At 38.1% G+C, this 15008-nt stretch overlaps 1 protein-coding gene across 12 annotated transcripts in view; it reads left to right on the top strand.

The window, feature by feature from the left end:
- The window catches only part of Fxr1 (FMR1 autosomal homolog 1), a 53755-nt gene that overhangs the window by 12475 nt on the left and 26272 nt on the right, over positions 1 to 15008 (top strand). For all 12 annotated transcript variants that reach the window (XM_076573872.1, XM_076573878.1, XM_076573874.1 and 9 more), the window contains exons 2-3: positions 7208 to 7260; positions 8726 to 8819. In XM_076573872.1, the coding sequence (XP_076429987.1) occupies positions 7208 to 7260; positions 8726 to 8819 (147 nt within the window). The remainder of the gene's footprint in view (positions 1 to 7207; positions 7261 to 8725; positions 8820 to 15008) is intronic.

Raw genomic sequence — 15008 nt, 5'->3', positions numbered from 1 at the left:
AAGGCACAAAGCTATACAGAGAAACCCTGTCTTGAAAAAACAACAAACAAACAAACAAACAAAAAGTTTGTTTTCAACATGTCCTCTTCAGTGCTTTGAAGATCATTGTTGGAAAAATATTTTTAAAAAGTGCTCTTATTGTTGCCAGGATCTCTTGAATGAATTTTCACTCTCTCTGCAAGTACTGATGCTGGTACTTTCTTGATTTTTATCATATATCAACAACTTTCTACTAAGAAGCCTCAGTCCTTCCTTAGAAATGGTACTTCATTGGTTTACTGACTCAAGTGATACAGAAAAATTCCAAGCAAACCATGTCTGAGCATGCCTAAGTGGTGACATGTGGTTGTCAGCTATTCTAAGATGCCCTCATTTTTAAGAAGCATCCTGGTTTCAGAGATGCTGGGTTGTCAGAATTGTGTCTAGAAGTTACATAGGAGCTGGAAAATGAACCTTTGAACAGACCATTAATTGCCCAAAGCCTGGCAAGTCATAATCCAAAGCAGTTCCACCAATTGAGAACAGAAGCTAGTCTTGTGTAAACTATGCCAGCAGTGGTCTTTAACCGAGAGGATAAAAGGGAAAGACTACAGTAGCTTCTGACACTGAGCCTAGTGCTTTTAGTAGAGAAGTTAATTTGGTTTTAGAACTATTACTTCACTACAAGTTTGCTTTAAGTCAGGAACTGAGCCTTGAATGAAGTGTTTTTAATTACTTTTAATAAGAAGTCAAATACATAAAATTATTTGTTGTACCAAATCTAGAAAAAGTTAAAATTTCATGCCGGTAACAAACATGACAAAAAAGCCAATTACTAAACCTATTTCATTGTTTGAAGGTAATAGTAGTGTCAGTCTGAAAATGTGAACCGAAGACTAGATTTGTGACAGGTTCCATGTTTAGTCATGATGACTTAACATTTTTTGAATGATATATTTTTGCTTTTAAAATTACTATTAACAATTGTTACTTTAAGAAACGATCTCACTGTGTAGACCTGGATAGCCTAGAGCTTGCTATGTAGTTGAGACTGGCCTGAACGCGCAGAAATCTTCCTACTTCTCTGTCTCCTGAATGTTGAGATTGAAAGTGTATGTCATTACACCTGACTAGGTTTTATTTTTAATTAATTGATTGATTTATAATTTTTTGTTTTTGAGATAGGGTATCTGTAGCTTTACCTGTCCTAGAACTTGCTGTTTAGACTGGGCTGGCCTGGGGATTAAAGGCACATGCCACTATACATGGCTTGTTTCTATTTTTAATTATGTATGTGTGCGTATATGTGGGAATGTGTGTGTGAGTGCAGGTTCCTGGGGAGGCCAGAGGCATTGGATCCCATTGGAACTGCTCCTAAATTTTAAAATTACATTTGTGCATGCGCTCAGGCCAGAGGACTTTTCAGAAGTTAGTTTTCTTCTCCTGGGAGTTGGGGGTGGCTTCCTAAGATAGAACTGGTGGGCAGGCTTAGCAGCAAGTGCCTTTCTTTACCCATTGAGTCATTTGCCTGCTCAGCCAACGAGGATTTTGAGTAGATTGAAATTTAAAGATCAGAACCACCATAGGATAACCACTATAGGAAGCTGGAGATGGCTAAGCAGTCAAGATTGCTTACTAGTCTTTCAGAGGGCCTGGATTTGGTTCTCAGAACCCATGTGGCAGTTCACAACCACTTGTAACTCTAGTTTCAGCAGATCCAGTGCCCTCTTCTGGCCTCTGTGGACTTCTGCATGCACATGAGGCACACATATTCATTAAGACTCTCACACATACACACAAAAAATAAGCAACTATATAACATAATACACAAATCACTTATTCTTTTATTTATTTATTTTTTTTAAATTAAGAATTAGGCCAAGGCCTGGTTTCCTCTTTAGGAAGTTGTATTTGTTTTTGCTCTTTCCTTTGCTGCTAGTAGTTTGTTTTGCAGTAGAAAACTTAGATATAACAAAAAACTTTAAATTTTGAGTTTCTCTAGAATGTAAGTCTAGTATTTTTTGATCTAGGCTACTATTCTAAGCTCCATTTTGAAGACTGAAGCTGTTTAGTTCCTGATTATATATAGTTGGTGGTTTGTTTGCAGAGAGCTTTGGTGTTTTATTTTCTGTTTCCCCTTTTGTAAGGAGTGTAAATTAGTTTGTAGTGGGTTGCATAAGTGGAAGGCATTGGGTTCTTAAACAACCAAAAGTTTAATTAGATGAGCATGAAGTCAGTTCCTTTACAGTCATGAACTTTTGTAGGTCCTGTAATGCTCCAAATGGATTTGGCAGTGGCGGTGGGGCCTGGGAGCTGGAGACACTGCTGCATACTGCCATCTGCTGCAGCCTGAGAGTTCTTTTAAGAGACCTGGCTGAGTTAAGAGATTATTAGGAAGAGATGTTAACACCGGCTGTTAATACAAAGCTGCTCAAGGAAACTATGAGATATGCACCAAAGTGAGGGTGCTGGCTTCTTGAGAGAGTTTCAGCAAGAGAGAGATACATAATTTTGGTAGCTCTCAAGTTACCTTGATGCTAAGATGTATCTATTAAAGGGATGCCAAGATCCCTTCCCTCATTCCCAGTCTCTTTCAGAAAATGAGGTTATAGAGTGTCTCTGGAGGTACTTTGGATGGGATTATAGCCTGATAAGGTAAAAATCATACATCCTAAGGTTCTCATAAGAGAGTGTAGACTTATCCTCTGAAAAGTGGAATTTTTGTGAGACACTTCCAGAATTGCATGTTACAGCTGAAAAAAGAGGATAGCTATATTGGTCATACATATATTCAGGCATTAAGCATGATTCTTTGCTGTATGCAGGCAACCTTCTTAGCAAATGTTAATTGGGCTGGAATTCTTGACTCTTAGCTGGCCAGAAATTGATCAAGCTGACGGCTCCTCCCTTTTTTATGTCTCCTTAATTTCCCTGTCCTCTTCTGCCTCATGTTTAGTGGCAGTGTATCAAACGGGTGCATCTCTACAGCCTTTTTATTTTTGTTTTGGTGAGGGGGTTGGTTGCTAAGGAACTCCCTTAACTAACCAAAGATGCCCTTGAGCATCTGATACCTGATCCCCCTGTCTCTAAGATTTATAGATTTTTTTTCGTGCATAGTAGCTGTAGCAAAACCTCAACTATGTTGACCAGTATTTTAAACATTCAAGTTTATTATATTTTAACTCAAATTTGTGTTGGGAACTTAATTGTGCTTTCTTGTTATGAATTGGGTTTTGGCAATTTGTTCGGTAATTATGAAAGTCTTAACCATTTCTACTGGTAGATAGGTATCAGATTTAGTCCTCATTTTGCTCCATTATGAAAAGAGCTCTTAAAAGAATGAGATTTTTTTTTTTTTTTTAAGCTATAACCTCCCAGGGAGTGCAACTTTGGGTTTGTGTTGATATGTTTTGCTGCAGTTGTGTCTTTCTCTAAAATGAGAGGTCTGGAAGGTTCATAGATTAATTAACTTTTTTGGAACCAAGGTTTACAAATCATTTGTTCTGCTTAACATCAGACATTTAAACTTGGAAAATTTACCATGACTCCTGACTCCTGGGTGTGGGATCCTTCTTTATGAACTGATGGGATCAAGTTGAAAAACTCTTCTGTTTATATTCTGTAATTTCAAAACGATAAGTTGAGTGTATATTCTGGGTTGTACTGTGTTCTCTCTTTAAGCCATTATGCTTCCACCTCAAAATTGCCAAGTACCTTAGGCAGATGATTTGAAAACTGAAGAAAAGTTGTATATTCACGAAATGGGGGAGCAGGAGGGAAAAAAAGCAAAGGTAGAATAAATTGTAACACACGTAACATCTTAGAAGTTCTGTATATTAAACCTTTATTTCCCCCCTCTAAATGAACTGTTCCCTCTCACTGATGTTCTTACTGACTGGAGAATAATGCTCAGTTCACAGTTGAAACCACCCTCCTGTTCTTTTCTTTGTGATTATCATGGCTCATTTTTAAGTAGGGGTGTATGTGAGTGCGCGCACGCACATGCGTGTGTCTTTTAAATTTTTTTTATTAGGAAGGACTCCTTACACTGGACTATGAGTAATTAGTTCACTCACAGTCACTCATGTTTTCCCCAGATATTTAGCTTTATTTTCTCCACCCCTTTTTTTGAGGTTTGGTTCACTCTGGCTTCAAGCTCACTATGTAGTCTAGACTGTCCTTAAACTCATTACTCTGTTGCCTCAGCATCTTGAACAGAATTTTTAAGTCGTTTAGCCATTTATTTTGTGACGACAAATTCTTGGTGGTGCTGAAAATCAAGTACAGGGACTTAACACAACTAAACAAGCACTCTACCATTGAGTTAGAGTTTTCATCCCTGGGTTATTTTGAAAACTAGATCTTTTTAGTCTTAGTTGGCTTTGAACCTGCTCTGCCTCCTAAACGTTGGTATTACAGCCCTTGTGCCACCGCACCCAGCTTCATTTTTCCATAATAAATAACCAAACACTCCAATACCACTTAAAAACAACCCATTCTTTTCTCATTTTAAAGTTCTTCTATAAAGCCACACATTGTAGCACATGCCTTTAAATAACCAGTACTTGGTAGACAGAAGTGGGCAGATCTCTGTGAACTTGGGGTTCCAGGATAGCTGGGACTACATGCCACCACCCCCTTCTTCTAAATAACTGACTTGTTAGAGAAGCATTTTTGTAGTCTGTGTTCTATACTTTAAAATCATGATTATTGAGTTTTAAAGTAGGCATTATTATTAGTATATTCTTGTTACCTATGGGCTCCCTCTCCACAATTAAAAAGGGCTTTTTTTTGAGAGAGGACTTCAGTTAGTATTTTTTTCCCCAACAGATCTTCTATTGCTATTGTTAGTGAAAGCCTTTTGTCCCTTTTCTTTTCCAGCTGCTCATTGTTTACATATTACAAACTACATTGGTTGTTGATTAACTTGCAGACACACTGACTTACTAATTTTTTTTCCATAAATTCTTATTTAAGGTGAATTGCCACAAGTTTGAGGCTTCTAGGGCTCAGTGGCCATTATCAGGCCAGCAGCAGTTACTTAGCAAGACTACTTGAAAACAATAACAAAAATTACTGGTCCTGTATTGAACTAAATTTTACAGAGATCTGGAGATTAGAAATAGCTTATAGAAATAGAATTAGCCATAGCTTAGTATACATAGAGACCTTGGGAGAGTGGGCAGGAGGAAGCTATTGATTGGTAAGTCACTTAATAGTCTTACAGCTTGTCATACTGTGTTCTAGTGAGTAATAAATAGTCCCATCTGCTACTTTCTCTGAGACTGACTGTTCAGTTGCAAAGACTTTTTTCTAGGGTTGTACTAAGCTTGCTGTTTGGTTTTCCTTCTGCTGGTTTATGTTTTGTAGTCTTTAGTTTGTTAATTGATAGTAGACGTTTAAATATCGCTCTTTTAAACTGCTTTGTTACTTAACAAGCAGTTGCAATTTTTATCTTTGTCTTTCGTGAGTTATCTTGGCATGAACTTTAGTGTTAAATAGATTTTTTTTGTTTTTGTTTTTCTTGTTTGTTTTTTGTTTGGTTTTTTTTTTTTTTTCCTTGATCTGAGAACTGAACCTAGGGCTTTGCGCTTGCTAGGCAAGCGCTCTACTACTGAGCCAAATCTCCAACCCCATGTTAAATAGATTTTTAAGGGAGCATAAACAGAAGTATTCCTTTATATTGTGCTTTGTCCAAGTACTAAGTACATGTGTCTGTGTGTACACTGCGTCTTCAGTGCACGTTTTGGAGTTGTATATGTGTCGAAGAATGTTTACTAATTGGCCAGTGGGTTAAATTATATATGGAAGTACTGGACTAGGGTTGAAGGATTTGCAGTTCTGTTTGGCAGTAATGTTAAACTTTTTTTTTTTTGGAGCTGAGGATTGAACCCAGGGCCTTGCACTTGCTAGGCAAGCGCTCTACCACTGAGCTAAATCCCCAACCCCGATGATTGCTTTTATGTTGATTGATAAGCTGTGATGGTTTTGAGGCAGTATATTAACTATTGCCAAATTTGACAAAGACAATTATTGTGTGTGTGAGTGCAGGCACTGGTATACTACAGCATGCATGTACAAGTAACAACTTTTGGAGTCAGCTCTCTCTTCCACTGTGGGTTCCCAGGATCAGACTCAGGTTGTCAGATTTGCATGGTGGGTACTGGCTCTGACTTTTTTAAGGGAAAGAAAAGTAGGTGGGAAAAACATGTCTAAGATAATGCTAGTTTTCAAAATGTCATGTTTTACTAGAGTTGGGCTGTAATTTAATAGTTATAGTGGAATTGAGTTTTTAACTTTGTTAGGTACTTTGTTGAATATTATTTAATTTCTGATATAATGAGACCTAATTAAGTACGTTAGATTAAAATTATGTAAGTTACAGAGTTAAGATGTTACCTGGCAAGAAGAGTTTGAGGTCATTAATTCTTAAAGTACTAAATTACTGACCTCTCAGTCACCTTAGTATTACTTCATCCAATTAATGCCTGTGTTCCAAGGATGAGTATGTGCTGTGTTTCTTTTGCTTATTTTGAGGTAGATGATAACTGTGTTATAACCAGAGTTCAAGGGGACTAAAGAACAGCTTTTTACACAAATGATAGGATTGAAAACCAAATTCATATCTCACAATCTTTTCAGTCCCTGTGGTTGTTGGGGAGTGTGGTGGGTTGGTTGGTTTGTTAGGGTGGGTGGGTAGGTGGGTGGGTGGGTGGGTGAGTGAGTGAGTGAGTGTGTGTGTGTATGTGTGTATGTATGTGTGTATGTGTTTGTCTCCCTCCCTCCTTCCTTCCCTCCCTCCCACATCTACCCCTCTTCCTTTTCAACCCTCCCCCCAATTTCTTACCCCATCCTAGGCTGGCTTTCAACTTCCTGTATAGCCCCCAAAAAATGACCTTGAATTTGTGATCCTCTTGGAGTTTGTTATCACACTCTTAAATTATGGACGGCTTTGAATATGCTAAGCAAGTATTCCACAAACTGAGCTGTATTTCTAACCCTGGGTGTTTTATTTCTCCCCTTCCAAAGGACAGGGTCTTGTGTAGCCCTGCCTTGTCTGGTTTTCACTGTGTGGCCAGGCTGGCCTGGCACAGCAATCCTCCTGCCTTAGTGCCCTGGTCTTCTTTGATCTGTGTTCTTTAATCATTCTACAGTTTTTATATCTATTACAGGTTTTTAAGAGTTAGGTAATAACATTAATACTGATAAAACTTTTTGTTTTATGCAGGGATTTATCAAAGATGTCCATGAAGACTCCCTCACAGTTGTTTTTGAAAATAAGTAAGTTATTGACAGATTTTAATTTTTAAAATTGTTAATATTGAATGTTCCTAATGATGCCAGTAGGAAAATTATTCTGCTATGGAGTGGGAATGCTTTGAGGGTTTTGATCCTCAAGAGTTCTCGTCCAGTTTTGATAACCCTTCACTTGTTTCTGTATCTACAGTTTACCTGCTATTTTCATGTTGTTCTTTGTCAAAATATGTATGAATATGATTCACTCAGCTATTTACAGAAGTAGATGGCACAAATAGCATGATGGTAAAGGCCCACCATTTTGAAGTTCCTACAAACGGCCTTCCAAGCAGTTACTAGTAGTGAGTTTGAGGCTATCCTTAATTGCTTGATACTGATAAGAATTGATAGTAATTCTCTTGGTATCCCAGAATCCAGGCAGGCTAAAAGTGAGGAAGACAAGTATACTAAGCTTGTTTGGGAAGGATTATAAAAGGTTCTGTTAACTTGAATATTGAACTGTGACTGCCTGAGTGTCTAACAGCTACTTCATGAAGAGACAGATATTCAGCTGGCTTCTCTTTGAGAGTAATGTAAAAAGAAAGGCCCTTGAAACCCTAGACTTTGAGTTGTCTACTTGCTCAGCATTCTCCTTAGTAACATTTCAGGTGGGATATGCCTCCTAGGCTTGAAGTGGAAACTTGAGAGCCAGGTAACAACAGCTAAATTAGTTCATATTGCTACAAAGATTAAGCCTTTTCTAGATTCTAATATTTTCTAGCTCAATTAAGAAACTTTTAGGGGGATGTTTGTGCTGAAATTAAACCATGATGCTGTGAACATGCTAAGTACAAAGAAGTTCTCATCTGGGCATAAACTGAGTTTGAACTGTAAACTTTCAAAATATCCTTTAAAATGTATGTATATGGTTGTTTTTCATGCATGCATATCTGCATCAAATGCGTGTCTGGTTGTCTCAGAGGCCAGAAGAGGGTATCCCCTAGAACTGGAGTTAAAGGCATTGGAAGCTACCATATGTGTGCTGAGTCTTCTGGAAAAGTAGCAAGTGCTCTTAGCCACTGAGCTCTCTCTTCAGCCCCTAAACTACTACTAACACTAAAGTTACTTAGTTTTTATTGTTTTGTAATTAATAAAATTGTGGGGTTTTTTGACACAATAATTTGATAGCTATGAATATTATTTTGAACCTTAGTCATTATTAATAGCCTATTTTGTTTGCAGGGTCGTGATGTATTTGCCATTCTTAGGATAAGTAATTTGGAGTGTAATACTATCAGTATTAATTATAAAGTTTATAAAGAATCATGCAAAGTTCTGTTCCACCTCAACATATTGAAAAAATTAAAGAACTAAGATTCTTTTTTTCCCATTGAGACATTCTGAAGGATAGAACTAACTTAAAAATGTATTTAAAACATTAGGCAGAGACTATAACTTTTCCATATTAGGGTGTGCTAGACTAAAGCTAAATTTTGTTTTTAATCTTTAGTTGGCAACCAGAACGCCAGGTTCCGTTTAATGAAGTTCGATTACCACCACCACCTGATATAAAAAAAGAAATTAGTGAAGGAGATGAAGTAGAGGTATGTGTTTTTAAGTTTTCTTTATGGTGCCTATTTTTTTGTTGTAAATAAATATCCTTGTGGGAAAATCTGTAGCTGATGAATAATCATTCTCCTTTTCCTGTTCTTTATTGGCAGTGACAGTAGTGTAGTGTTACTGGAGACGTGGTGTTAAGTGAGAAATGGATTCATATGTCAGTGCTACTAATTTTAGCTTTGGTGGACTTGATAAAGTTTTTCAATATGAAAGTTTCTTAAAACATTAAGAATGATAATGCATTAATTTTTAGAGAAATCTAGCACAGAACCATACAGTGTTAGTAACTTTCTAAAGCTAGTTTTAGTGGTTTGTCCTTCACTGTCTTTGGTTATTGCTGTGAAGAGACACCATGACCACGGCAACTCTTATAAAGAGTGCCTTAGTCACCCTTTATAAGGTTCATTTAATGGGGTGGCTTACAGTTCAGAGGTTTATTTAGTCCATTGTCGTCATGGCAGGAAGCATGGAGGCATGCAGGCAGACATGGTGCTGGAGAGGTAGTTGAGAGTTGTGCATCTGTGTTGGCAGGCAGCAGGAAGAGTAAGACAGTGGGCTTGACTTGAGCATCTGAGACCTCAAAGCCCATCCCTAGTGACACTTCTCTAACAAGGCCACACCTCCTAACAGTGCCACACTCTCTTTGGGTATATGGGGGTCATTTTCATTCAGACCACTACAGTTCTGTATGTATATGTTTATGAACTGCTTTATGGACTAGTGTAGGAATGTCTGGAATGTATATAATCCTAGCACTCCTTTGAGACTATCTTGAGCCATATATGAAATCCTGTCCTTTGAATACCCACCCTTCAGGGGGAAAAAAATTGAAAATTATTATCACAATAAATAATGGTGAGTTAAAAAAAAATACCTATTTTATTTATTTAAGGTTTTTTAGTTCTTGAGAGTTTGTACAATATTTGCTGATCATATTTGTTTTCCCTACCTACCCTACCAACAGCCCACACACCCGTTAAACAACACATCTTTAAGACCAGTTTGTGCTGCCCAGATACTCTTAGATTGCACTGGAGATGGTTATAGTCTGAAAAATATCTCTCTCCATCTCCTAGCACCTAACATAATAGATCTATGACAAGGGGATGGGTCGCTTGGTGAACTCCCCTCTCCATGCTGGCATGTCTGGCTAGGGCTTGCATAGGTTTTGTGAATGCTGTCACAACTGCAGGAGTTCGTATGTACAGCTGCTCTGTATGTCCAGAAGATACTGTTGGATTGTAGTCATCCACTGCCTCGGATACTTAAGATTCTTTCTGCCTCTCTGCCACAGTGACCCCTTAGCCTTGGGAGGAGTGGCTTCAGTATACATGTTCCGTTTAGGGATGAATAGTCTGCAATCTTGTAGTCTTTGCACTTTGCCCACTTGGGGTCTCTGATGATCACCATCTACTGTAAACAGCAGCATTTGAGAAATGCATTGATCTGCAGAAGATATGCTGGAAGGCTACGATACCAAATTTTAAATTTTTAAGAAATTAGTAACCTTATGAATTCCCAGACACTTAACGTATTTGTCACAGGTAGCTGGTGTGGTATTACTGAAGAGATTTTTTTAAAAGTCTCTTTTGTGCCTGGTTTATAGGGCTAGATAGTATATTAACCATTTCTCACTGTAATATCTAACAAGCAACTTAAAGATGAGCTTATTTTGGCCTTTGAGAGTACAGTTTATATTGGTAGGGAAGGCATGGTAGCTGAAATTTGAGGCTGCTGCTCATGTTGTGTCCACAATCAGAAGAGGAGAATGCTGGTGCTCAGCTCACATTCACCGTTATACTTGGTCCAGGATCCCGGGCCATGAGATAGTACTGTAGGGTCAGTCTCCACAGCTCAGTTAATCCATTCTGAAATCTCCATGGTAAACATAGCTAGGGGTCTGTTCCCCTTAGTGGTTCTCGATCCTGTCAAGTTGACAGTAGTAACCATAACCAGCACAAAGAGTAAAACAAGTGGGTCTACTGTTTTGCTTTTGCTAGGGCAAAACTGTTACAATTTTGTGTCAGTGCTATAAGCCCACTCCTTAAGTAATGTAGTTACTCCTTTCTTAGAGTTAATTTCCATGAAAATTAGCACCAATAACTAACTTTGTAAGGAGAGCCACAACTGTAATCTAGATGTATGTGGTCACTTGAATGAGAATGGGCCTCATAGGCCCATAGAATTTGAATGTTTGTTCCGAAGGTGGTAGACTTGTTTGAGGTGGATTAGGAGGTGTGGCCTTGTTGAAGGAGGTGTGTGTCACTGGTGGTCAGCTTTGAAGTTTCAAAAGCCCTTGTCTTTCCCATTTCTCTCTGATTTGTGGTTGCTGTTTCAACATACATGAAAGGTCTAAGCTCTTGCTCCAGTACCATGCTCCCTGACACGATGGTCACAGACTCAAACCTTCTGGAGCTGTGAGGAAATAAAAACTTTTTAAGTTGCCTTGGTCATGGTAATAGGCAAGTAACTAATACAGTATACTATAGTAGTGTTCTTGAGGCATCGGGGAACCTGAGAAAATAGTACCAAGTGACTTCCATGGAGACAGCAACTGTGAGGGGAGGTGGTTAGGAAATAGTTAAGGCAGCGATGCTGCAGGTTTCCATGGTAATTTGTCTTTTTTAATATATATATTTTTTTCTTAGATGGCCTAGAATTTGAGAGCTTCTTGCTTCCGTTTTCTTAGTGTTGGAATTACAGGCTTTACATTACCATGTCCTGGTTTCTATAATTTTTTTTGCTGTTAAGATAACTATTGTAAATCTCTGTAGTTGGACTTTTCCTTTGTGCTGCTGGCTCACCAAAAAAATGACAAGGGAACTTATTAATTAGGAAAGCTTGGCCTATAGCTTAGGCTTATCCTACTAGCTCTTAGAACTTAAATTAACCCATTCATATTAATATACATTTTGCCTCGGCTTTTTTATCTCCCATCTTGTACCGCCTCTTTCCTCACTGTGTCCTCTGACTTCTCTCCCATGCCTCATTTCATCTCTTTTCCCTCTCTCTCTGCCTGGAAGCCCCCCCTAACCTCTTCTGGCCTCGCTATTGGCCATTCAGCTATTTATTAAACCAATCAGAAGGCACCTTGACAAAGATAACCTCTCCAGTGTACAAAAAGATTATTCGACAACAGATCTCTGATTTAAGATGAGGTTGAGGGTAGAGTGAGGGGTTAGGAAGCCCAACCTAAATCAACAACCACAGCTCAGCGAGATGCTTGAGGATGTTTTATGTGAGTCTTTACAAATCTGTGTTGAGGTAAGCTCAGCCTTCCTCTGCACCCTCTGCAGCCTGTTTCTCCAGTTGGGATGAAAACATTCATGTCAGAGATTGAGAAACCATTGTTCCTAGGTTATCATTTCATTTTCCATTTCATAATTCAGTCCTCGTAAAAATTTGCTCTACAGTTTTGTAAAACATCACAAATGAAGATATAATCAAACTTTGTTCATTTTTGAAATATTAGGGAAAAAGTTTAATTTTGCCTCCTGTAGATTGACCAATCTCCCTTCTTGTGAAGCCTCTCATCATGGATTGAAATTTTAAAAATATTTAGTGTTGAGATGTTTTGGCTTCATGGATGTCTGTGAAATGTATGTGCCTAGTGCTTGAGAGGCCAAAAGAGGGCATGGATCTCCTGGGAATGGAGTTACATACAGACAGTTGTGAGCTACCATGAGGGTATTGGGAATCAAACCTGGGTTCTCTGGAAGAGCAACAAGTATTTGTAACTGCTGAGCCATCTCTCCATCTCCTGAAGTTTAAGTTTTAAAAATAAGTGAAATTAGACAAAACTATAAAGTAGAAATGAAACCACCCTTTTAGCATAGATGTGATGTCCAGTTGTTCCAGCTTGTGTCAGCTGGAATTGAGTGCCTCTGTAGATTCTTCCTTTACATATATAAGAATTTTAAGTTGTAACAACTGTGACTGTATTACGTTGTGACTTTTGTATTAATAATTAGAGCATCATAAGATATTTTCATGTTTGCTCATACAAACTTATTTTTTTATTTTTAATAAAAAATATACAAATATACAGTTCCTTGTTCTGAATGTATCCAAAATTGAGATCAGAAGTACTACTGTTAAGATTTGGCATAAGGACATGCTTTTTGTTTTAAGAGGGTCACTTGTTAGGGAGAGTTGGCCTAGTGCTAAAAGCACTTGTTGCACAAGTGAAGATCCCAGCACTCAGGTAACGAGCCAGGCATGGTCTTTCTTAGCTGTGCTTGTAGCCCCAACCCATCACTGTTTGGTGGAGAGAGGAGATGGGTGCTTACTTGCCTCCAGCCTGCCTGAAGAAAACAGAAGTTCTAGGTTCAGTAGAGATCCTGCATCCGACTAATAATACAGAGTAGTAGAAAAGAATACTTGGCACACATATCACAGAAACAAACTCACAGAAGAATTAGAAAAGCCTTTTTTTTTAAAGGTAGCTTGTGAAAACAAAATGCATGTGTATTTAAGATTTTGATACTACCAAAATTACCATTCTTTAGTGTCCAAAAATGTTTGAATTAGTAAAGTCTTAGAAGTTGGAGCTGAACTAATTTCTATTGAATTTCTTTTGATTGCTAGTGATTTTGAACACCTTTAAAATTAAGTTTGGTTACTGTTGATCTTGTGTCGTGTGACTTGTCTTTTTTTTTTTTAAAAAATATATGTAATGTTTTGTGCTACAGACAAATCTAACCTAAGATTTCACTCAATGCTAGGCAAGTCTTCTACCATGGGCTGTACACTTCAGCCCCTAAAGATGGGGTTTTTGTTCTGTTTAAACGGTCTCATTGTGTGGCCCTCTGTAAACTCTTCATCTTCTTTCTTCTGCTTCCTGGGTGCTTGGATTACAAATGTTTGTTACAAGCATATGGCTTTTATTTACTTACTTCAATTACCATGTCTTTATATATTTGTTGTGTTTTGTATCTTGTCCTTATCAGTCATCAACCAGAATACTGTTTGAAAGCAGGATACTTTAAAAAAGTACATTGGTGTAGATAACAGATTTTACAGTTTTGCAATATCAGAGATTGGAACATACATCTTTCTTTGTTCATGTGAGGCTAGCACTTTACCCCCAAACTGCTGTATAGCTTGAGAAGTTTTGTTTGGTTGTGGTTTAATTTGTGTGTCTGTGTGTTTCTGTAATTGAACAGAGGATCTCATGTGAGGTGTATTCTACCCCTGAGTGATATGCTCAGTCCTTATTTGATGGTCTTATGAATACATTTTTTTCCTGTATGGTTTTTTTTGGGGGGGGGGATTTTGAGGCAGGGTTTTCTCTATGAATGTTCTTTTTGTTTGTTTGTTTTTTGTTTTTCGAGACAGGGTTTTCTCTGTGTAGCTTTGCACCTTTCCTGGAACTCATTTGGTAGCCCAGGCTGGTCTCAAACTCACAGAGATCCGCCTGGCTCTGCCTCCTGAGTGCTGGGATTAAAGGTGTGTGCCACCACCGCCTGGCTCATGAATGTTCTTTTAAGTCTTGGAATTTTGCAGGTTAGCAGAGGTTAGCTGATGTTCTTCAAAGACCCTTCTAGAGTAGATAAGGCTTGTTGATTTACTGGTTAATTGTAAGGGATCATGGATAGACAAGTGGAAGGAATGTAGAAGGAAGACAAGGTTGGGAGATAAGAACCCAGCAATCAGAACTTATGTATCTTTTGTGGTACATCGTACTACCAGCACTTCAGTGTACTTCCCAGTACAGCAGCTCTACTGATGTACTTCTTAGGCTGAGTATTTCAGGTAAATAAGTAATTTTTCCTTTTAAACTCTGAATACTTTTGTTGGTTCCAGGACCCGCGTCACTATGAAATTTGAGACTACAAAACACCGTTTTTTATATATATATATAAAAAATGATATGTGCATATAACTCAATCTCCTGTATGCTTTGATTCATTTCTACCTCACTTATATTGAACACATGAATGCTCTGTAGGTAGTTGTATTCAATTGTTTATGGAAAAGGCACATTTCTTTTGAATGTATTTAAATCTGTGAAGTCCTTATATGAAAGATGGACTTGAGTTTGCCAACCCTGTAGGCATAACCAGTTTGTCTATTTATTATTCAGTGTCCTGCTGGGTAACCCAGTCTAGCCTTTGTACTATGTTCCTTGCTCAGCTTCCTGAGTGCTGTGATTGTAGGCATATACTACCATA

The sequence above is a fragment of the Peromyscus maniculatus genome, chromosome 6 (assembly GCF_049852395.1).
Source record: "Peromyscus maniculatus bairdii isolate BWxNUB_F1_BW_parent chromosome 6, HU_Pman_BW_mat_3.1, whole genome shotgun sequence".
In the NCBI taxonomy this organism is placed as follows: domain Eukaryota; kingdom Metazoa; phylum Chordata; class Mammalia; order Rodentia; family Cricetidae; genus Peromyscus; species Peromyscus maniculatus.
The sequence above is the reverse complement of the archived record's forward strand: the minus strand, read 5'-3'. Positions and strand labels throughout refer to the sequence as shown.